General features: G+C 37.5%; 1 protein-coding gene across 2 annotated transcripts in view; it reads right to left on the bottom strand.

Moving 5' to 3' along the window:
• LOC102696376 (polycomb group RING finger protein 3) overlaps positions 1–21,047 on the bottom strand; it is an 81,664-nt gene that overhangs the window by 37,646 nt on the left and 22,971 nt on the right. For both annotated transcript variants that reach the window (XM_006629518.3, XM_015344636.2), the window contains exons 2-3: positions 1,670–1,774; positions 716–833 (exon numbers count right to left, since the gene is read on the bottom strand). In XM_006629518.3, coding sequence (XP_006629581.1) covers positions 716–833; positions 1,670–1,684 — 133 coding nt within the window. In that variant the 5' untranslated portion in view covers positions 1,685–1,774. The remainder of the gene's footprint in view (positions 1–715; positions 834–1,669; positions 1,775–21,047) is intronic.

Below are 21,047 nucleotides of genomic sequence, written 5' to 3'. Positions count from 1 at the left end.
TTGAACCATTTACTGTGTCTACTGTTTGTTTGTATATTGTGTTGATGCACTGTGTGCACTTTGTGTTTTACACTTTTTTTTAACAATCGAGAGACTTTCTGCAAGTAAGAATTCCATCGCACCAGTACATGTACCGGTTACATATGGCAATAAAGTTCAAGTTCAAATAACACATACACATGTATAGTCACAGTATGCAAGCAATAATATAAGCCAAAGTGTTGGCTGTATAAAGGATACCAACAGGGACACAATCAGGCATGACAGTATACATCACAGAACACATTCTGACTCAAAGTTTACTCAAAGTGCTATTAATGAACCAGTTTGATATGGCATCAGAAAATTTGAAAAACAAGGGGTCAGGATCCAGGTAAATCAGAAAACAAGTCATATCTGTGAACCACAGAATGTCTATGTGGGTCAACAACAGATGCAAAAGTGTTCAGATATTGAGGAGATATTTTAAGAATAAATACTGACAATAAACACTAAACTCACACTAAATTCAAACACTTTTATCCAGTCTGAATACAAAATAAAATGTTTTCAAATTTAAAGTTATAGATCTCATTAATTGGAGGCATTTTTAGAGGGAACAAAGTGTTCATCCAGCTTTTAGAACTGCAAATGCCATATGTGAAAATGATCATATACTCCTACAAATTTGTGTATCTGGGGGCATTAGGTCCAATAGTTAAACACTTGTACTTACATGTATGTAAACATTCTGTTACAGTGGTGGCATCTATCAAGTACCCCTCACACAGACGACAGGTGATGTGAGCATTTATATCCCATAACTTAATCTTCCTGGTCAGCATCTCGGGGTTCTGAATAAGAAATAGAAAGATATAGCACATTAGTACAATACTAAATTTGCTTACCAAAGCGAATGGCATGCTAACATGATGCACTATTATCAATGACATCTTGTTTAGTATTCTGGTGTTGCAATTGCTTTCTGTATGGAGACACAAAAGTCATTCTAAAACCCTTCTTCAGCTCTTAAAGACACGTGATAGTGCTTCTGTTTGTTTACTTTGCCTCCCTATTGTATGTAGTCTTCTAAGATGAACCGTGCACCAATATGGGCAGAAGTTTCTGCATTGGCCACACTGAGTTACCGAATCCGACAATACACAGGGTAAAATCTGATAAAGCTGGTATTATTTCTCCTCCAAATTATATGCTTGTAAAAGTCATCTGACCTTTTTACAAGATCCACGTTGCACACAGCAGAGTTTGCATGTAATGCAAGAAGAACAGTTTTCAGTGAACTGAACTTTCACACATTAAGCTCAAAGGCACCGAGCAAGGCCCAGCGTTCATATCAAAGGGTAAATAACCTGGTCACCTCACCTTTGCAGTATTCAGCAAAATGAGACTACACACTTCAGGATTCCTGATAACAATCCGCTAATGAACAGCTCAGACTAGAAATAGAGACATCTAGACCATAAGGGTTTAGTCCCTTATAGTAAGGGTATTCCAAACAAATGCAATTAAATAAATATAGTTTTATATAGTAACTTAAAGGTGTATTTAAACCAAATCCAGGTCACTTATTGTTTACTGGTATACTTCTTCCCCTTACAAAGTGAGTAAATAAGGCTATTTAAAAAAAATAAAATGAAAATAGACCTAACAAAAGATAAATAAGTCTTACCCCTAGAGCCGCCATGTGTTAAATGTCGACAATCTGGCTGCCACCTTTCTTCCGACAGGGGGTATTGTGTCGTTAGCTCTGCATTATTGATTGTGCTTCATGTGACTAGAAGAAATGAGAACAAAGGCATTACACATCCATTCCCATACAACATGGAAGTTTCTTTTTAGTTAACAATACACCCATTGCATTAAGCTACTTGCAGCTCCTGAAAGGAAAGAGCTGTGAGTCTAAGCCCCATTATAATACACATAATTGTTAATTTTACAGCTTTGAAAGATGAAATTGCCAAGAGCCAGCTCAACAAGTTCAATACAGTTTTAGAGAAATTGGCTACATGAAACATGTTTCATAACCTGTTTTATCTGGACAGATGGCCACTGGCAAAGACCAACATAAGTTCTTTTGGATGCTCTTGGTGAATCAAGTAGAAGTTGCAGTATTTTTAAAGAAAATGGGACTCCAGTGCATACTGCTTGAATGCTGGACTCCAAATGATTTATGAGTTGGAAACAGTCATGATTTCATTGCCTACCATAGAAATGTTTGTCACCAGATTTAATTCAAGCTGAGATATATGGACTGGTGCCTATACAAACTATTTTATTCCCTGAATACAAAGTTGCATATCTTTTCATTTTAATCAATGCAAGTGTTACATTAGCTTTATTCACTGAAACTCTGTACACTGTGAATCCTTATCATTTGAAGATCATGTATCACCTACTCACAATGTTTGTATTAATTTTCCCTAAAGCGCCTGCAATCCGACACTGTTTTTTGACACTGTGCAGTAATATAATTTTTAGATTTTTTTAACACCATTCTTACCGTCTAAATTCTAAATGCTGATCACTACTTAATCACATATAACTCAAATATTCAAAGCAGTGTGTAACAACAAGGCATATTATTTCACTAAGAATAAAGTGTTATTAAAGATCTCTAATAATCATTGTTCAAGACAACACCGACAGGTTGGTGCCTTCCTGAAAGTGGAGAGGAATATAGTAAAAGGTCCCTTGGATATTATAAAGCTACATCCAGTGCTGTACAATGAATGATGTATAGTGCATCAGTAAAATACAGAGTTACGCCCAAAATATTCTTCCTGCAAAAGAAGAAATCTTGTGTTCATGAACCCACTGTTATTTCCACCTGAGCAATGAAATAAGACAATTAATGAGTATTTGAGGATATTCAGAACCAAGTTATAGTCAGGCAAACTGAGTTCTCCCACTTGTCTACCTTGTGGCCAGAGCCAAGACGACAAACTGCACACACACTATTATTTCAAGACCAAAGGTCAGCCACATCAACTTCTGGCATTGCTGTCTGAGGCTCAACTCTAGCTACTGAGTCCAAATACAAGGCAAAGCTCTCTCTCTTCTCCCTGCACCAAGATACTCCCAGGACAGAGCAATCAACTGTCATGTTGAACCACCTACAAATCCAGCCAGCTCCATCTCCTCAGCACAAACTTTGAACTCATCAGTGGTGTTTGGCCAATAGAACTTTTGAGTATAAAACTTTCTATTCACATTATATTTTTTTAAGAGTTGAACTATTATTCCAAAAACATCTGATAGATGGTTAATGATGGAAAATGCATATTTACGTGTATCTGAGAATATACATGTGATTTTATTATATGAGACTGGTAAAACTTATGGATTCTTCTTATATTCCCTGAGTAAACAATCAGCTTCCATATCACAGCACATGGTTTCAGCTATGTATTCTATTAAGTTTCATGTTATGCATGTTTTGGTATTACATCAATAAATCGTATACTGTATATTAAGAATCCACTACTGAAATGGCAAATTTTTGTTTGGTTCCTATGTGCATGTTTTGGTTTACATCAATTAGTAGTATACGGTATATTAAGAATCCACGTGTGAGACGGTACATTTGTTTGATTGGATTCTAAAAGTTGTCAAGTACTCTCACAATTTACCATTAGAATTTATTAATTTTACAGCAAATTAAAATGCCCACAACACAAGTGACTTATAATAAGATGTAGTTTATGTACTGACTAAAAGTTAATTCATTAAATTAAAGTGATATCCAGGTAAACGTGTGCCTTACATTTCTAAGAAATGTCAAACAAAAGCTGGAGATGATTCTTTAGGCCCAATACTTCTTTTAGTAAATATGCAACAGTCTGTGTAAGTCTTTCTATTTTCAGATGTAGGATTTTTTATTGACTTTTGTCACTTTTTTCATTCCTTCAATAGACTTGAAAGTGGCAGTGTGAGAAAATATGTTTGTGCAAAACACAGAATGAATAACAAATACCAAATTGTTCAGCCACATATCACAAAAATCATTCACTATTTAGATAATATTATGCTTTAGATCTGGATATCTAAATTAACAATGCAAATCAACATCTGAGTTTTCTAATCTAATTGGCTCTCTTATGAATGGAAGAACATCAATTTACCTTTCATTCATTCAACAGTTCCAATTCCAGTGTAACAATTACTTCGCAATTATTTTTTTCACTGTTCATTAAACCATGAAATCAGTTAACAGTCTGTGAGTATGGCTGCAACACTCTTCACCTTGCAGTATGCCTGAAGGGAATTTTTTGTGAAATTGAAAAATTAGGATGTAGTTTTGCATTTTCCATTTCTGATTTTACACAAAGGGTTGGGAGAGACAGGAATAAGCTATAGTCATGTTGTTAAAACTTGACACTCTAGCTTCTTTCAATAAACATCCGAACTAGATCCCTAGGACTCAGTTAATATCAATTTAACAAGAAAGGTGGGTTGAATGTCTTCCTCTTATTTATAATGCTTTTGTATTCTTAAGATCTGAATTCTGAAAAACAGAACTTTGAGCACCTCTGCTTCTATATTTTCCATATTTTTATTCTGCCAGCACACCATAACTGTCACATGAATTATTGCAAGAGTGGTTTGAATAATGACATGAAAACCATGCTTTAATGGGGCAAGATGGACATACTATCTACTTTTTTTAATAATAAAAATGAAAAAAGTATGATAAAAAGGGCACTGTATCTGCAACGAAGGGCAGCGGTAGGGATGTGTAATGGGGCGGACAATTATCTGTTGACCTTTGCATAAATGTCTATAGCTTTGTGAAGCAACCTAATCTACTCTCGGGAACTGTTTGGCCTGCATTCCAGTAAGAGAGTAGCACAGACATTACATGAGGATCTCTTTGCTCCAGTTGAAATCTAGAAGCAGACGGGTGAATCTACATACAGCGAACTTTGATCAAAGACAAAGATATGAGTAACAAACTCCTCTTAGGTGGCTAGTGCATGAAGCCTGAGCACATATTAGTAATCATCCCTTTACATACCAAACTATTCAAGATTAAACCCATTTACGAATGTGACTCTTGGACCTTCATCAATTACCCAATTGGCTTTTAATTCACTACATCAGAATATATGTGCTAATGACATAGGCATGAAGAACCTCTAGTGGCAGGTCAGCTGGAACCACTACAGTAATTACTGCCGGCCTGCCACATCAACCCAAACCTGAGGATTTATTATCCTACTTGTAAACACCATGATTAAATAATTGCAGTTACACCAGATACCCAGATGTCAACTGTTCTACTGTGATTAGAGAGATTGAAAGCTTTGAAACCATACCTCCAGAGTTTTCTCCTATGGATAATGCCCCTGACAGATGGATACCCACAAAAACCCCAGGGTACACTTACTCCCCCAAAAGGCATACTTTAAGATAGGAGTACCTTTCCTGGCAAGTGCAGAAAAATAACGTTTACTATACGGGGGTGGTATTACAGGTCAAGTTCAACACACACCCACTTTAGTAGGGAGTCATGTCTAAACCTAGGACCTTCTTACTCTCACCAACAATCGGAGAAGATAAATCACTATACCAGAGCAGATACCAGACAAACTCAAACTGGCATGACTACCTACCATAGTATATACTATGATAATAATTAATAATTGCTTAGACTTATATAGTGCTTTTCTGGACACTCGACTCAAAGAGCTTTACAGGTAATGGGGACTTCCCTCCACCACCACCAATGTGCAGCATCCACCTGTATCCTTCCTTCCTTGCCAAGATTGGGCAGAGCAAGAACTCACTGCTCCGCACAAAAGGAGCAGCAACGGCATCTCTTTCTAGCAGATCTGAACTGGAGGCAGCCAGCCCACTTTTACTGAATTACTCAGTCACAGCCAGCCACCCCCAGACATTCTTGATGTCTACTGGCACCTACCCCCAAATGAGTAATTCTCTCAAAGAGCTGACAGTGACAAAAACACTAATGCTCAATTTCAGCATTTAGCAATTTTCAGCAATTTTAGCATTTATCCTGAAACGTTTTTGGGTAGAACTTTGTATTTTTCTTCTCCTCTCTGGAAAATATTTCTAAACAGCCACCTAACTTAAAAAATTTACATGCAGTCTTTTAAGAAATGTATTTAAAACAGATACATTTTATGTTTAAATTTAATTGCTACAAAACACGACAATTACTTTTTACAGTCCCATCGTAGAAGAATTAAGGTCTCATCAAAAATTAAAGGACTGAAATTACATGGACGAGTACTTTAATGCAAAGCGCTGCTAAGGTTCTTCTCAGAAATGAGTACAATGGACTCAGAATACAGTAATTCCTAATCTGCTACAGTATTAAACCCATTTTTGGGTGAGCAGCACCACACCTCTGAAGAGTCCCAAGAGTTTTATCATTTGTTAATAAAAGGTGTCCTATGGTTATCTGCATTTGTGAAACAGAGAACAGTTCTGATACAAAAAATTAAGAACTATACAGAAACAGTGGTCTGTTCACATATATTTTGAAGATGAAAGGACATTTTATGTATGTTGAAAGGCCCACCATTCAACATAAAATGAGAGGAGAAAATGAGAGGAGACCATTCCTCAGGTGAATGTAAACATGAAAAAATATTAGATTATTCTTTATTGCCATACAACAATAGTTGGTAGAATTTGCTATCAGTACAGCACAAACACAGATAAGACATACATACAACATATACAGTACAAATTTAAATAGGACAGAAAACAGACAAACATCGTCACATACATATGTAAACAACTTTCCATGTAACAGCACAAATTATACAATGGAATTCAGAGTTCAACGTGAATTCAGAGTTCGTATGGCAGTGAGTGGGAAAAGCTGAGGTTGAAGCGGGCAGTCCCTGAGAGGAAGGATTTGAAACGTATTCCAGAAGGGAGAAACTGAAAGAAATTATGAGCTGGGTGAGAGGGGTCTGAAATGATTTTCTTGGCACGATTGGAGGTGTGGCTTGAGTAGAGAGATGAGACAGAAGGGAGTTCATAGCCAACAAATTTTGCACCTTTTGACACAATCCTTTCCAGTTTGTAGTCATTCAAACTCCCATACCAGACTGTAATAGAGGTTGTCGGAACACTTTGGATTAAGGCTGTGAAGAACAGAAAGAGGAGTTGCCAGTTCACTCTGTTTTTTTTTAGCATCTAAAAAAAAACATCCTCTGCTGTGCTTTCTTGACTATGTGACCAGTGTTGGTACTCCATCTAAGATCACCGTTTATATATGTACCCAGAAATATAAAGCAGTTTGTGGTCCCTATAGGAACATCATTAATGAAGACTGAATTTTTTTTATTCTGAATGCATCGGAAGTAAATGATGATTTCCCTGGTTTTAGAAACATTGATTAGAAGGTCGTTGTCCAACCACCAGGCTGTTCCCAAGTCAGTCTGCTTTCTCTGACAAGTCTCATCATTATTCGAGGTGAGGCCAACAATGGTAGTGTCATCTGCATATTTGAAAATCTTGACACAGTCATCCGAGGTGCGAGGTTTTGTGAAACGGGAAAAGAGCCATGGAGATAGGACACTGAATCTAAGCACAGGTGCTCCCCAAGGATGACAGCAAGATGTTATTCACCCTGACAGTCTAATGGCGATGTGCCAAAAAGTCCAGAATCCAACAACACAACACAGCAGGAGTTGATGTTCAAGTCCATCAGTTTACGGAATTAATTATATGGATTAATGGTATTGATTGCTGAACTGAAATCCCAAAAAAAAAGGATGCGAGCATAGGAATTTGGCTTCTCCAAATGTTGGAGTATACAATCGAGAGCCAGGTTGACGGCGTCATCAACAGACCTGTTGGCAAACTGGTAAGTCACTCTTCCTCCTGAAAAAGTCCAAACCAAGGCCCCAGAAGTCATGACTAAGAAAACTGTGTTGTAGGAGGTGCTGCCCTTCTGGTGGAATGTTTATCTACTTGGTCATTAAGTCCCATGACACTGCTCTTAAAAGTATGATCATCATCAGGATGCCCTGACTAAATTACCCTTTTTACAGTCCTGGTTATTAAAAAACACTCAGGCTTTGTAGATCCCAATGGTGCTTTTTGAAAAAACAGGGGTGCTACCCTAACCAAATTCCACTCTGGGCTATTAAAATATGGCACTGCTAAAATTCCCCCTTAATTCACTTGTTGAAACAACTTCTCCCTTCTGTACTTGACAACAAATGGGGTTGCTGACACATGGATGGTGGGGCTGCATTTCAGTGATGGATGAGGCAAGTCCTTCCTTGTGGGCAATGCACATGGGTACTTTTAGGATGAAAAATTCAATGCAAAAATGTAAGGCATAAAATTTGAAGCTTTGGAATTCATATGTAGGCTTATGGCTATTACGTAAATATAAGAAGACTATTGCTATTTATACTAACATAACCACTTAAATACAGTTGAAAAGGTCAGAAGATCTCTCACAATACCTGTAGTCAAATGCACAAATACACTAAGGCAAATTAAAAGTCCTGTCATCTCATGGGACTGATCACATTTTTCATCTATTAACGAATCCAGGGTGGAATCAGGTGGAAGCATCCTGTCCTCATTAATCAATGATTAATTCAGCCGTTCAAAGCAGCCATACGTCTGTATCTGTATTGCTTCTGTTTTTTCATTCAGTAACATAGAGGTCAAGCTCGTTGTTACATTTGAAAGACAATAAACGAGATGATTGTATAGTAATAGTTTAGCAGCCCTTATTCTATATAACACATTTTGCACAGGAATGGGATCTTTGGCACGCTGTATATAATAAAATTAATAGGACTGTGGCCTGCCACTGGCAAAATAATCCTAGAATATGAGTTTTGATCGTTATCAGTGTGTTTATTACCCAGGACAGACAACCGCAGCTGGCAAAACTGAATATAAGGCACTTGACAGACATGTGTTTCACATCTTTATTACTAAAGCACAGCTGGTGATATTTTACAAATGAGCATAACACAGTGAGAACAACATGGCACTATTAAACTAACAAAAAGTATTCACTTAAAATCAAGATTTTGCTACACAAAATGTATTCTGAATTATATGAAAATGCAATGTAGGTAAAGAATAAGGCTTCCAATGCACAGAGCTTTTAAGATGGAAACCTTCCATTTCAAATCTTAAAAGCTGCATACCTTTGTACAAATTGTACTGATGCAATTGTACAGGGATAGCTTTAACAACAATTTTAGAACAAGGACTTTTAAAACAAGATATCTGAAATGCTTACTTCCGGATGAAGCACTCAGCTCATGAGAGAAAGTAAGGGAGTTAAAATCTCTTAGCTCATATTGTTTTGCTTTGTCAATTGCTTTTTTAAATTCATTTTGACCCACAATGCCAAGAAAGTAGAGCTCTAGCCAATAACCAAATGACACCCACATATATCAGATACAGGGAAAAAAATGCTGCCATTGGGAACACATCTAGAGTTCCATCACTTACAGCAGAAAAGAGCTTTATTTCATCTCCATACCCTTACATATTGCAACCATGTTTCTAAGAAAACTTCAAAAGGTGAGATGCTTAAAACCCGAGAGAGCTTTCTAGGTGAAAGGTGAAAAAAAATCATTTCATCTATGTCCTTGGATGAGTTAATTTCATGATGCTGGATGAACGTTTTCAAAGTTTTAAGAGGAAATGTTTGGTTCACCTCATGTCATGTGGACACCCTGAGGTTGGAGTGGCAGGCCCTGGGACTGGATGAGCTGTCCCTGTCCCGAAAGGGAAACAAAAGCTTTTGATTCAGCCACTACTTGCCTCTCTGCAAACCACAGGGCTCCGTCTCCTGCTGGGATCTTACAATAGCCCGGTGGAAAGGCATTCACGCAAACGCCCCTGGGCACACAGATTAGTACAGACCTGTTCTTGAGCTCTTTAAATTTGTTTGGGCCTAGCTGCTATGTAAATAGTTAGATAGATACTTTATTGATCCCGTGAGGGAAATTGCAGTTCTGGCATTAAAGCTCTGTTCTCCACACACTGGTGTTTTTAAGTCTTACCAACCTCAAAACTACATTATGTGGGCTATAAATATCAATTTCCTGGTGGCAAAAACTTTCCAAGTCTAAAAACAGTGACTTAAAGGTGCGGAGGATTTACGGTCTGATTCAGTTTTATAAAGGAAGAGCCCTTTAAAATAGCATGCATACTAGAGTATATGCGAAAAAATCTAAAACAAATACACCATTTACAATGCTGTCTGTGATCCAGGAGTTAATTCAGCCTGAAACAGGACAACTTGAAAATTAAAATAAAAAAGTGGTGAGGGAAAATAAGATATTATGCATTCATAAACTGCATCCAGCAGAGAAGTTACTGAGAACCAAGGAAACAATGACCTTGATATTATTTTAGTCTCAGACCTTATAATGTTCCTGTAGAGAATTACAAAAAATTGACATCTGTTTGTTCAGCTTTTTAAATTAAACAGCATGCTTTCAGATTAGAACTTCACATTGAAGAGTGAGAACTAATCATGGTAGCTTGCTGATTGTTTCTAAGTATTTAAGAACACAGAATCTCACAATATAGAACTGAAGGCCAAAACAATACTGCCTTTATACAAAAGAGTCCTGTCTAAAGGAATTACACTGTCCTCTTAGATGTAGAAAAGCAATTAAATTGAATGGAAATCACCACATTAAGACCAAACCGCAAACCATTTTGGCGTCTAAATACCTAGAAGTGTAGTTTGCTAGATTTTACAGCACATATCTCACAAACACAGACTACACTACTAAACATACAATCTGTAGACAATGAAGCGCACATCATAAAAGAAAGCTGCTCTTAACGTTTTGCTTGATAACTTTTTTCAATCCCTACTCCAACTCCAGATTAAAAACAGAATTCAAGTAAAACGGCAACCATTCTAAAAAATATTTACAGAACTAATTGCCATTAGATTCCTGCAGTTAAACAATCAAACTCTCAAAAAAGGCTTTTGATTTTAACAAGAAACTCTGCATATTGAGTTAAGAATAGGGGCAGCACAGTAGTGGTTAGGACAGTGTGGGCACTCTTAATTGGAGCAACATAGGTTCTCCCACTGAGAACAGTGCTGTGTTATTCTTGAGCAAGGAATTGCAGTATTAATGTTCTTAACCCACCCACCTGCATAACTGTGTACAAGCATTTCTGGGATAAAGCATCATATCGGACCAACGACTCATCTAATTCCATCAAGTACCCTTTGTCTGTTTAGTGCGACAGGCATTATAAAGAATAAAATATAACTTAAATTTGTGGTTTTGCCTGTGTTTATACCACTGATCTATCAAACAAACGTCAATGCATTGGCACTTTCAAATTAAAAAGAACACAAAAATGTAGAGCAGAAGAATACATAACCTAAGAAATTTTATTAAACCATTCTGTACAAGGAGCAAACTGATAAATTTAGTATAATTACAAGCAAAGCCTGGCCCTACAAATGCTTAAAAGAGCTGCACAGGACAAATGAGCAATTAAGCAAGCCAGTTATGATCTCCCACTATAAAGTGCTATCAAGAAAAAACATTTCAAAATATTTTATTTGAGTTGTTAAACAGCAACAGAAGAAGTATTCCACCAAACAAAAGCTTTTCGCTTATCACAACTTTGTCAAAACAGCGATTTAAGTCTTTTCATTTTTTTCCCATCTCTTCAATGTGCTCTACGTAAGATGCTATTTTCCTTTATTTACAACAACCTCGGTTTCTCAATTCATTATCCATCATTCCTCAAACCACCTACAAGTGAATTATAGTTACTGCAACTAACACAAGAAAGCAATAAAAAACTCCCTCTCCTACCACGCTAATATGGATTGTTCGGAATAAAAGGCTCAACTACCTGTTACAAGAGAGATATTTACAGGGTTTTCTACAAGCAGTAACAAAGGTTAAACAAAAGCTGGACTGACTTCCTTGCAGCGTCAGAGCCATTTTCCAACTGGTACTATTCTATATTTGTTATCTTTAATAATTTCCCAAAACTCTTGATGCAGTTAAAAGTCACTTTCACCTATGCTAAATCATGAACAAAGTCTACAATTCTTGATTATTCAGTAGCAGGGAAACTCTGTTCTCAGATTATTTTGCTCCAGACATTAATAAATGATTCACTGTTCTGAATATTAATAGTGATCAAATCATATTTGGAAATACCAATTAATCACAATGTACATTTCAAACTTCCAATATCAAGGAGTACTGGAAATATTACATTATTCTTGACTATATCATCCCCTTTCCTGCTTTTATAGGGAAATTATAATTCTCAAAGTATAAAGTAAAATTCCACAAACAGAACTTCAGTAGTTTATTCGGCTATAATACATTAAGAGGTCATATAGAACGAAAAGGAACAGAACCCTCAGGCCTCTGGACAGGTGCAAATATCAGGATAGTGCTTCAAGGTCACATACAGTTGCTCCGAGAGTTAGGTTTAAGTTTAGGTTCTTCATTTTCTTAATGACGCTTAATTTATTGCTAAATGCAATTAAAAACATAAGATATAACTGGTTATAGATGCACAGATGTTTAAATAAAATATGATCACAAATTCACTGTATTATGATTTCACACAGTCAAAACTGATAGAAGTGCACATGAAAGAATAACTGTTAATCTTTACAATGCATGTCCAAAAAATTAAAAGTAACTTCAATTATAATTTCTGGATCAAATGTAGAACAGGTCTACATTGTCAAGCAATACCAAAAGGTGCAGAATTTATCTTGTAGATTTTATTGCTGCTCCCGTTAAGTCCAAAACTATTGCTCATCGGGATCTAAAAAACTACCATGTAGCAGGTCAAAAGTAGTTCACTTTTAAACATCCTAATATAAGGGTCGGCAACTTCTGGTAATGTTAATAACAGCCTTACTTACATTCTGATAACTAAAAATATTAAAATATAATATCTAAAACCCATGGATTCATGCATTTTAAAATTTAGTGTGATCCATGCCTTTGCTTTCCTTTCTGAGTTCTCTAGTCTCAGGCTTATAGCTCGACACTTTTAGCAGTACGCCAGCCTCTGAATGTACAATTGTTAACTGGCCACAAGAGGAACAAAGAAATGAGTTCAACCGTGAATCTACCTGATCACAGAGGTATGTTGACCCAAATGCTGAGAGCAATGGAAATGACACTTTCTTCAAAAAGTCATGTTTCACCGGCAGGCACTTCCAACGGGTGATTATAGAAACATTGTGATTGCTTTCCGTAGCCTCAAGTGTGTTTCGCAGATCCCCGAACTTTGATCTCCAGACATCTGAACACTAATTCAATTAGCAGTGGATGAGTGCTGAAATCCGACAGAAACTTCTGATGCCAGTTTTTGCATGTACACTCCAAACCTATCAACGTGGAGTGTGCAATGTTGTGAAAGTTCTTTCAGATTGTGGAAACAGAAAGTTGAGGAGTCAATGTCCCAGGAAAGAATTGTGATTTTTACAGGAAATGCCTTCTGCATTTCAAAAAGAACTATAACAGTTTGATATGCAACCTGCAGACGAATAATAATAATAATAATAATAATAATTGCGTACACTTATATAGCGCTTTCTAGACACTCCACTCAAAGCACTTTACAGGTAATGGGGACTCCCCTCCACCACCACCAATGTGCAGCACCTGGATAATGCAACGGCAACCATAGTGCACCAGAACGCCCACCACACATCAGCTATCAGTGGGGAGGACAGCAGAGTAATGTAGCCAATTCATAGAGGGGGATTCTTAGGAGGCCATGATTCGTAAGGGCCAATGGGAAATTTGGCCAGGACACCGGGGTTACACCCCTACTCTTTTCGAGAAACACCCTGGGATTTTTAATGACCACAGAGAGTCAGGAACTCAGTTTTACGTCTCATCCGTAGGAAAGTGCCAGTTTACAGTATAGTGTCCCCATCACTATACTGGGGCATTAGGACCCACATGGACCACAGGGTGAGCGCCCCCTGCTGGCCCCACTAACACCTCCAGCAGCAGCCTTTTTTTCCCGTTTTTCCCAGGAGGTCTCCCATCCAGGTACTGAACAGGCTCACACCTGCTTAGCTTCAGTGGGTTGCCAGTTGTGAGTTGCAGGGCGATATGGCTGCTGGCAAGGATGAGTTCATTCATAATCATGGTGATGTCGGCTTGAAAAGTTAGTTTTGCAACCCATTTTTCATCGTGCAGTTTATGGTCATTTGGACCATGGTCTTTATGTTAACATGGTCTTTATGTTAACACACTCTCATCAAAAAGGGCTGAAAAAATAGTTGACATTACACTTAACAGTGAAAAATGTTATCAGCAGCATGGAATGAACCATTACCTATGAAAACAACAGGCAAGCAAGACTAAAAATAATGTAGTAAATAAACCAAGTGTATATTATTTTCTATGCCAAAGAGCTTTCACTGGGTTGCATGTTGGGAGAGAATTACACAACAATCAAGCATAGTTTTATTGTTAGGTTAATTTCTTCATGGTTTATTAGACTTTCACTGCACAAAAGTCTAATCGGCCAGTAGGGCTGCTTTCATTGCTAGTGCCGTTAAAAATCCCTTTGTGTGCCAATAATGGCACACATGCCACCTTTTGGAAAGGTAATTGGACTGAGGTCTGGAATTTGACTGGAATACTCCAAAACAGATTTTTTTTTCTTTTTAAACTTGTTAAATACTTTTACTAAAATACTAAAAACACATTTGAGCAATATCACTTCTGCAAATATTTAAAATTCAAATACAACTGATAGAAAAATTGAAATGCAAATTATCAATACGGTCGCGTCTCACTCTTTGCGAATTTAACACTCACAAATTTGCTTATTCAGGATTCAGGCTTGCCAACAGGGTCTTGGGTGAAAGAAGAACAGAGCGCAAATTTCAAATTAGACCCTCAACAGACTAGGACCGTGAGATGAATTGAGCCTATCCCTACCCCGTGTCTAAGTACCCACTACCCAGCTTCTGCATCTAAATGGGACTTATTTTAATATTGTAACTAACATGTTTCCATGTTTGCAGTGCTGCAGACAACTTTACAGGCTAACTGACAGTTTGACTGTCCTTTTCATTAACAGTGGGGCATAGTAATCACAAAGAAGAAACTGCAGACATTCTCTGGACACAGAGGAGGGATCCATCTTGTTTATTTTAGCTGATTACTACAACTTTATGACTACTTTTGTTTGAGTTGATCAATTTTAATTTAAACTGAAGTCAATGCATTGGTACTTTAATTATCATGTAAGGGTGGATGATTTATTTCTTTTAACCATACAGACTATATACTGCAGCACTTTATGCTACAATATAGGGATGGATTTGGTCATATGCAAATTTGGCCGCTCACAAAGATTTTCTGCAGTGAACTCTCGCAAATGTCAAGATCCTACTGTATATTAAACTGTAAAATGGAAAATCTTCATCGTAAGAACACAAAATATTTAAAAATGTAGAATTAATTAAAATCACAAAAGATTTTGCACAAAATATCAAATTGGATGACATAATAGCTGTGTAGCCTGCAGAGTCCACCTTGGAACCATTGCCCTGCTAATCCTGTATTGTGAGGATTGTGGCAAGCCAGTGCCCAAGGTAAGCCAGTCTAAACAGTTTTTTTAAAAAAATCAAGAGATAAAAATAGGTCACTCAAAAAATATTTTACAGAAAAAAGAAAACATTCATACATATACACACCTTGGCTCTACACAAATTACAAATTTAAATCTAGATAAGACACTGTATACCCTTGTTACACTTTTGTACATTGTGTTTTGTATTGTTTGGAGTCTCATGGCTCGTTAATGCAAAACTCAGTGACACCAGATTTTGCAGGTTAACTTAAGAATAATACACATAAACCCGAGTTTAAAACAAAGTCCAACAATCAGTATCTGACAAGTCTCCTTCAAAAACACATGCAGTTCAGGCCACAATGAAGCAGTTGTGAAGTTATGTGATTAGGATCAAAATATACAGCACCATCTCGTGGCACACCCAGGTAAGATCTCCACCCTACCTTTCATATGGCAGCATAAGGTGAAAAGCAGGACTGGGAGAACATACCTACACTCCCCCTGGACTGTGAAGAGACAACTATCACAGGGCCACAGAGAAACGGACAGTTTATAACAGATAATCGATCTTAATCAGCATGTTATTGGAGGTGGGATGAAACCAAAGCACCTATGGAAAACAGTTGTAGGTCAACACATCAACAGCCGACAAGAATCAAACTCAGTGCCCCAGTGCTATGAGGCAGTAGTGGCAACCATCATGTCATCATGCTGCCCCATGTTTAGTTAGTACTAAATAGTGCAAATTGATGCTCTGTTTATTAGTCTTTGTGTGAACATTACAGCAGTCACAGAACGTCAAGATCAAGCACCAACCCCAGACAACTTGGACTGAGGAACCCATTTGTTTCAAATTCCTAGACAACTGCAGTCTTTCATGCCACAGCAGGACAACTGCAATTTATTCTCCAAGAGTGAAACTCCTATGTTATCTTTGACATCTTCACTTCTTCCAAGCCCTCAGAAACACTGACAGACCATGAAGCCCAAGTCACAGATTACCACTGTAAAATCCATTTACACCTGAGAAGAGGTATAACCATTTTCTGCACTAATTACCAACAGTACTGAAAAGGTAAAGTACAGTTTACCATAATTTGCTAAATGCGTGTTTCATTTGATCATTCAAACTACTTCTGCAATAACATTTCTGAAACCTAGTCATTTGAATCAAAGAAATGAAGCACAAGTGCGAGCTGAGAGCAGTGCAGTTCATACGATAGCTGGCTGAGAGAAAGAAGTACTTAAATGAGCTTCCAAATGGTCTTTGGCCTCCAGAAGCAATTTCTACCTGGAATATTATCTCCTCAAATATTTTGTAACATCACTGGAAGTAGAGACAGTAGAGGCCTGTTTTAGGCCTTAAAATAAAGCCACTGTTAATATAGTCACCAGTTTTTGATTTAGCCATAGTTTTAGTCAAGTCCACTAGTGTTTATTTCTGTTCACCCACTTAATTTACTCTAGTCAACTAAATTCTGAGTATAACTAGTCTTACTAGTCAACTAAAACAAAATGAAATTAAAATTTTAAATGCATAAAGGTATAACAAAATGTATTAATAAGAAAATATTTAACACATCTAATAAGAAGTCAAAAGGTCTTTGTTGCACAATCTAAAGTGTATTTATTGTTTCCCAGAAAAGCCAAATATCAAACAAGAAATAACCGGGCAATAAAGGGTTAATAATAATCCTATACAGAGACATGGATTTTACTTTAATACTGAATTTGCAAAAACTATAGGATAGCTGCTAGATGAATTATTAAAAATATGTACACCAGATAGGAAAAGCAATACAGTGTCCTCCAGAACTATTGGCACCCTTGGTAAAGATCAAAGTTCCAGTGATGCCTAGCGAACTCCAGGTGCTTCTGTTTGTGGTCTGACGACAGCAGAGTTTATTCTGGCAAGCCTTCCAAATAGTTTGTTGGCATGGAGGTGGCGTCTCATTGTAGTTTTGGAGACTTGGTGACCCCAGGATGCACCAACTATTGCAATTGTCCAACTGTGATCCTTGGCGAAAGTTTTGCTTTTCGAACCATCCTCACTGTGCGTGGGGGCAAAATACACTTGCACCCTCTTCAAGGCAGGTTCATCACAGCCCCAGTTGTTTGAAACTTCTTAATTACTGCTCTAATAGTGGAGATGGGTATTTTTAGGTGTGAAGCTATTTATTTATAGCCATTGCCTGATTTACGAAGGTCAGCAACCTTTTGTCTCATTTCATTTGTGTATTCTCTGATCTTCCCCATGTTGATGGATGACTAAGGGTGTTCAGCCTGCATGTCACCTCATATCTATACCCCAGTGAAACAGAGCAGCATGGGTGACCACTTAAGAGATCTTTAAGACTCAGGTGTGCTTATTAAAAAAGGTAAAATATTATTGGGAATATATGTCAGTTAGATTTTGTTCATAGGTATTTCTAGGGGTGCCAATAATTGTGACCCATGTGTTTTTCAGAAAAATGTTTGTTTTATTAATAAGGATTTTTTTTCTTTGACTAATTTCACCTCACTGAAAGGTTAGATTTCTCTCATATGTTCAGTGTAAGATCAAGCTGATAAAGATATTTTTTCATAACCTTTTTTGCTCATCCTTACTAAGGGTGCCAATAATTCTGGTGGGCACTGTATATATATATATTACATTCTTTAATGTTATATTAATTACTAGTAGTTTTGACTCCAAAATCTTTCAGTTCAAAACCTAGAGTAACCTAAGTGTTATTGATGTCATGCTAGTACCGTGCTGACAAAGTGACAGGCCTATCACTGCGCTTTCACTCCATTCTTCTGAAGCAGTAAGACGGAATCCCAGCATGCGCTACAATACAATTTTCTCGATTAGCTTAACACCCAACCTTACTGGGTGTTTAGCTAACCGTAAACAAACTACATGTAAAGATCTTTTTTTTTCTAATTGCTACTAATGCTGCGAAACATACAGTACACAAAAAGCATTTTACACACTCATTTTAACCTTTTAAAAAAAAAAAGACGACCAAATAAATCACATTTCTGACAGCGCCATTACGAAGCAGAAATGCAGCGCGCATAGCGTGTTCTACCAATTTTCACATTTTAAGAGAGTATCTTACTTATACATTCATCTCTTTCCAAGACACAAAGATAGTAATTTTCCAATATGCAAACTGTTAAATACTGCTAATTCTTGCTTAGTTTTCTAGTTACTTTGTTGACTACCTACAATATAATAAACGGATGTCTTCATGCAAGAGTGCCTGGGTGCTCAGCTGCAGGTGCTTGCGCTTCAGAGTTCTCGTCGTTTTCAACTTACAATGTATTGTTTATCTTCAATAATGTTTTATAGATTTTCGTGGTTTACTCTTTCTAAATGAAGTAATGACTCCAGATATTTTTCTTCCAGCTAAAAGCATTAACAACCACAAACATTTACTGGACCTCAGTGGCTTTTCTTTTTCTCAGCGAAGTACTCTAGTTTTAATATTTCATCAAATTAGCACAACGTATACATAGCACTGTGTATCTGGGTACCAATCAACTCACAAACAATGAGAGTTCATGACATGAGGTGTGAGAAAGACCGACTGGAAATGAGGAACAGCTAGAAAACAAAAGCAGAGAAAACGGCACACTGGCAATTCTCACACAGCAGTAGCCCCGAAATGACGAAATTCAGTTTCAGCATGAGTTTTCATGAAATGGGTTGTTTCATGTCGTCTTAATACACTCAAACAAAAACCGCAAAGCAATTTGTGATTGTCATCATTGTGGATTATTTTCGTGAGCATTTTGTCTTTGTTGACTGAAATGAAAAATGGGTCGTTGATAAATGTCATAACCTTCGACAACTAAATTAACACTGATTAAATAATGTTTATCCCCTACATTTTCTCTGTTTAAAATGGATGATTAATCCAACAGGTCTGAAACCAACAGCACAAGCCCTTCAACTTTTAGGACGACAGAAATGGATGAACTCCGAGGAAGATAATCTAATGGCCACAAAAAGGATCGGTCATCTCTTGAAACAAATTGAAGATGTAAAATGTGCCCCAATTTCACAACTAAATAACATCCTATTGATTTAAATTTAATTTGAACAATTTAGGAGACAAGGCAAATAAAACAGATGCTACTTTAATTACCTTGACAGTCAGGCAACTGAAATGGAGGAGAAGCTTTTTAAGTCTTAGAAACCTCAAAACAAAACAGAATGACCTGGAAAAAATGGGAGATGTAACACGAATGCTACAAAATTAGCAGATAATTGTATTTAATATGAAGTGTTATCTTTGAACTAGACAAGTTTCCATATGGAGTATAACAATGGGCAAACAATCTACCTGGTGCAAAACCAACACCACATGAAAATTCCTGGGTAATGTATTCCTGGGAGATACCAAGATAAATAAAGGGTTTTTGCCTGGCAAAAGAAAGGGGCAATCTACAATATGAAAACTAGGATTCTAGACATGTAGGTAGATATTTTATGAAGAACAAGTGGCTGTCTGATAAGGAGATTCCTTTTCATTCACTATAGAGCAAAATCATCAGTGTAATATTAATAAAAAGTGGTTCAGGTAGGTAGCTACCTCAACATTCGCAGCTACCTACTTGAACCTACTTCTTCCATCAACAGAGGCCAACCCACCCAGGTTATCGATAAGGCCCACACCTGGGCCAAAAACAGACCTCATATTATCAACTAGATCAGGAACTCCCAGTCTCACAACCGCATTCCCTTGGTGCTTCCCTACCACGCTAACACACTTTCTATCCCCAGGACCATTATTAACAACTACTCCATTTTACAGGACGATCCCTCCATCGGTACCCTTAATCCGACCACCCAATCATCTCTTATAGCCGACCATCCCATCTACTTAAACTTCTTGTTTAAACAGCTCCCTCGACTGCACTCGGCAATCATCCCCACCAGGCACCTTCCCCTGCAGCAGAACTCACTGCATCACCTGCAAATACATATCTAACAAAACGCTCATTCAGGGCCCCTCAGGTCAATACCGGATCACCCAGATGACAGCCTGTATCTCCAGCAACCCCATTTAGTGTATCTCTTGCAGTAAATGTACAGCTATCTACGTCGGGGAAACTGGAAGGAGACTAGGAGACCACTTCTGAGAACATGTTAGGGCTATGAAGATTAAAGATTTCTGCAAGCCCATAGTTTCTCATTTCACCTCAGATGGCCATGATCACACTGATCTCTCTGTCTCCATTGTCAAAGAAGACTTACTTTTGTGTCAACTTCTCCATTCGCATGCAGGTTTTGACTTCACACTTTTCTCCACCCCTCTCCACTTTGTACTTCCTGAGTGGCCTCTCTGCCTCTCCCCTCTCCCTCCACTTTTCCAGCTTTTGTTCTCCTACGCTGTTTAATCTTTGCCATCTGCTCTGCCTTTCTCACACCTTAAGAAGGCTCCACCGCCAAAACGTTGTTTCCTTTCTTTTCAGCA

The sequence above is a fragment of the Lepisosteus oculatus genome, chromosome 1 (assembly GCF_040954835.1).
Source record: "Lepisosteus oculatus isolate fLepOcu1 chromosome 1, fLepOcu1.hap2, whole genome shotgun sequence".
NCBI classification, from domain to species: Eukaryota; Metazoa; Chordata; class Actinopteri; order Semionotiformes; family Lepisosteidae; genus Lepisosteus; species Lepisosteus oculatus.
This window is presented reverse-complemented; position numbering and strand designations above follow the sequence as displayed.